Raw genomic sequence first — 3,486 nt, 5'->3', positions numbered from 1 at the left:
CCCACCCCGTACCGCCCCATTGCCATCCCTACGTCTAGTGATATTGTTAAGAAGCTTGAGAAGTATTGGTTGTGATCTCTTTTTGGAGTTTGTACTTTGCATTCTAGTTCACACATTTATATTTTTATATTCCGAACCCCTGAGTTAAACTCTTGAATCCGTTACTAAATATGATAATGATGATTAATTACCTATACATATTATTTTACGTCAATTGCAATTTAAATTGTCGCGGTTTGTTCAAACGGCATAGAGAAGACTTTTCCTGTTACAAAATTATTGAGATAGTGATAGCATTTCAGAAAAATTAAAATAAACATAATGCAAAAAATAATAGGCATTCAATAACAATACACAAAATCGTGATTCTAAATATCATCACACAAAAGCCTACATAAAAGATAAATGACATAATAAGTGTCCCACATAATTTTAGGTATGCAGTTGAAAATTCGAGACAAGTTACATGATCCATTTATATTATTCCTTCAAATACACTAATACGTTTTTTCCCCATTTCGTTGCCTCTATCACGCACAAGTGAAAATTACATAATGAATAGTATTCATTACAATTATTCAGTATATATAGCTTCTTTGTAATAACGTACGTACGTATGTATGTACGTACATACGTCTTAGAATTTTTTTTCGCAGAATGTTCACAACTTGTACAAGATGATGATTAAGAATAGACTAAATTAAAGATAACTAAGATGAAGACGATCATAATTTGACATGGAATTAAGAGGAAGAGAGATTAATTTGACATGATGAAGATGATGATGATGACGACGACGATGATTAGCTGGAAAGGCTAAAACGAACTTGAACATCGAGATCCTTCAACCAAGTTTGGCCTTGTAAGAAGGATTCAACAGTGTAATTCAACGCGATATCCTTACTTATTGAGCCTTGATATCCAGCCCACTTAACTCTAGAGCCCGTTTCAGATCCAGCTCCTCTGTTGGTATATTCCCCGAAATACAGAGTGCTCAATGCGTAGTCCCCGTTCGTAGCCTCCCATCCTTCTGGATCAATTACATCAGTAATGTCCGTTTCCATAACAATCGTCCTAGAGTATTCCTTCATTGGTCGACCCAAGTAACTCTTGAACTTTGATTTTTCAGGTTCAAGTGTATCGTCTGCGAAAATGCTACAACTTTGCAAGACGGTCCCTGTGGTTTGGCGCTTGTTCAACCTTCCTTGTGCAGTAATGACATTCTTTTGGTCATTCATTGGTTTCCTTAGGTAAATTTGACAGTTTTGGAACACAGCAGCCGCGTTGCCTGATATGATGTCAACTGTGCCTGTGATGTAACATCCACGATAGAATTGTCGATAGGCTTGAGCATAGATCACACTTTGGTGACCCTCCATGCGACAATTCATAAATATTACATGATCAGCTTGGACTCGTAGAGCCACTGCTTGTAATTTTTCAGGACCCGCGGTGTTACGGAATCCTATCTTATATGCAATAAATCCATCTCCTGAAATAGCTGCACAAGACATAGGAGGGAAATGAAGAATAAAATTGACTTTACAATATGATGCAACAAAGGTAATGCATCAAGTAATGCAACATTAGTTCTTTTCTTATATAGTCAATTAAACATTGTATAATAATCCCTAATGATATTGTCCACATCAACAAAGCTCCAAAAAGATTATTTCATTGGTCATGGTTGAAGGTTCGTCTGGTAGCTGGTTAGAGTTATGCATATATATTAGTTATGCAGAGTTAAGTTGTTTATGAATTAGTTATTCCACCTTCTATCATGCATCCTTTTATTCATTATTACTTACCAACTGTTGCGGTTTGGTATGTTGTGAGGTCGTCCACAATGTTTTTGCTGCCGCTAATGATACTCTTTTGGGATCCATCTCCAAGAAATGTAAGATTGACTTGTGACACAACTACATTCTCTTCATAAACTCCTTCTTTAATATAAATAAAGAACCTGCATTATCATAATTATATAAGAAAATAGAAAGATCCAACTATTAATTAATTGCATTTGTAAAAAATGGAGTAAATATTTGTACCTTCCTTCAAAGCTTTGTGGTACCGCCTTTAGAGCTTCATTTATGGAACTAAAATTACCACTACCATCTTTTGCAACAGTGATGTTTATAAAAGCCTTCATGTCTTTGCCTTCTTCTTCATCCAACATTCTTCGATCACCTTGTTTAATCCATGCGGGAATACCTAATCGTGTTGTTAGAAGACGTCTTTTAGCGCTATTATTTGGTTGAGGGGATGATGATGACAATCCGGAGGCAACAGCGAGAGAATTGATGGTGTGTTCCTCGGTTTTTTTCAAGGCGCTTTGCACCGTGGACTGGTCTGCTTCAGGGTATCCATCCACACACATGCCTTGGTATGTCAAGGCTGCACTTAACTTGTTATTAAGTTCAGCGGTTGTTGTGGCGACATCATTAATGCCACCTTCAAGCAAGTAAATGGAAGTGTTCAAGTCTTTTTTAGCATCACCAAGGAGGGCCATACAATCGTCATGAGCAACGGCCTTCTCTGGGATATCCTTGTTGATTTTGTCTAGTTCTACAATGCCGGTAGCAATCTCATCGATAGCTGCAGATACGGTTGCCTTGAGAAGATCTGTGGGTTGAGCACCAGAGGCATTTGCTTGTAAAACTTTTGATAGAATGTCCCCACAACTTTGACTGAAATCTGTTGTTGCGCATATTGCTCCCATAGCTCCTTCACCTTGTGGTGAAGGGGCTGGGGCTGCTGCATCATTACCATCCTCCTGGGGTGATGGTGCAGGAGGTGCTGCATCCCCAGCCGGTGCTGTTGCAGCACCATCCTCATTTGGTGGAGGGGCGGCAGCACCACCTTCATCAGAAGGTGGTGCTGTATCAGCAGCCTCAGATGGAGGTGGTGATGCATCAGCCTTTGGTGTTTCATGGGTGGCAGGTTCTTTCGGAGGAGGTGTTGACGCGTTCTTATTAGATTTGCTAGCGGAGGAGGGATCATCGCTCTTGTTTTTAAACACAACAAAATAGACAACAGCAGCAACAACAGCGATGAGAATGATGAGTAGTAATACAACACCAATCATTATCCTCTTCTTCATTTTTTGCTGTCTCTCAAGCTTTCTCCGCTCTGAAATTTGATCAAAATCTTGAAACGCCATTTTGGATTGAGTCCGGAATAGAGACAGAGATTAAAAAGATCTCTGCCCTGGATCCCAAACCAAGGCAGAGATGTTACACCAAGATGTTTTCTTTAGTGCTTCGTTTATTATTATTATTTTTGTTTATTCCTCTGTTTATTCCTCTTATTCACTCAAACTTGACAAATTGGTCAGAGTTACTTGAGTATGTAAATTTGACAACCATTATTTCTGTTAGAAATGGAAAAAAAAGAAGTCTGGAGTAGAGAAATTTTAGGAATTGTTATTTGGAGTCCAGACAGTTAAAACTTCCTAAACAATGGGTGATCCATGTTTTTCCTTTCCAT

At 38.5% G+C, this 3,486-nt stretch overlaps 1 protein-coding gene across 1 annotated transcript; it reads right to left on the bottom strand.

Annotated features, from left to right (window-relative positions):
* Positions 1–781: 781 nt before the first annotated feature.
* On the bottom strand, positions 782–3,266 carry LOC125877054 (probable pectinesterase/pectinesterase inhibitor 13). Its single transcript, XM_049558361.1, has 3 exons — positions 2,049–3,266; positions 1,809–1,963; positions 782–1,501 (listed from the first exon to the last, which is right to left on the bottom strand). The coding sequence occupies exons 1-3, from the start codon at positions 3,158–3,160 to the stop codon at positions 804–806; spliced, it is 1,965 nt and encodes a 654-aa protein (XP_049414318.1). The 5' UTR covers positions 3,161–3,266; the 3' UTR covers positions 782–803.
* Between the last annotated feature and the right edge of the window lie 220 nt (positions 3,267–3,486).

The sequence above is a fragment of the Solanum stenotomum genome, chromosome 9 (assembly GCF_019186545.1).
Source record: "Solanum stenotomum isolate F172 chromosome 9, ASM1918654v1, whole genome shotgun sequence".
In the NCBI taxonomy this organism is placed as follows: Eukaryota; Viridiplantae; Streptophyta; class Magnoliopsida; order Solanales; family Solanaceae; genus Solanum; species Solanum stenotomum.
The sequence above is the reverse complement of the archived record's forward strand: the minus strand, read 5'-3'. Positions and strand labels throughout refer to the sequence as shown.

What these genes read in the sequence shown, in the direction of transcription:
- LOC125877054 (XM_049558361.1), bottom strand. Translation starts at nt 3,160, where the DNA reads ATGGCGTTTCAAGATTTTGATCAAATTTCAGAGCGGAGAAAGCTTGAG. An exon ending in CCACAAAGCTTTGAAGGAAG is followed by an intron (nt 1,964 to 2,048) that starts GTACAAATATTT and finishes ATGATAATGCAG; the next exon opens with GTTCTTTATTTATATTAAAG. An exon ending in ATACCAAACCGCAACAGTTG is followed by an intron (nt 1,502 to 1,808) that starts GTAAGTAATAAT and finishes TGTCTTGTGCAG; the next exon opens with CTATTTCAGGAGATGGATTT.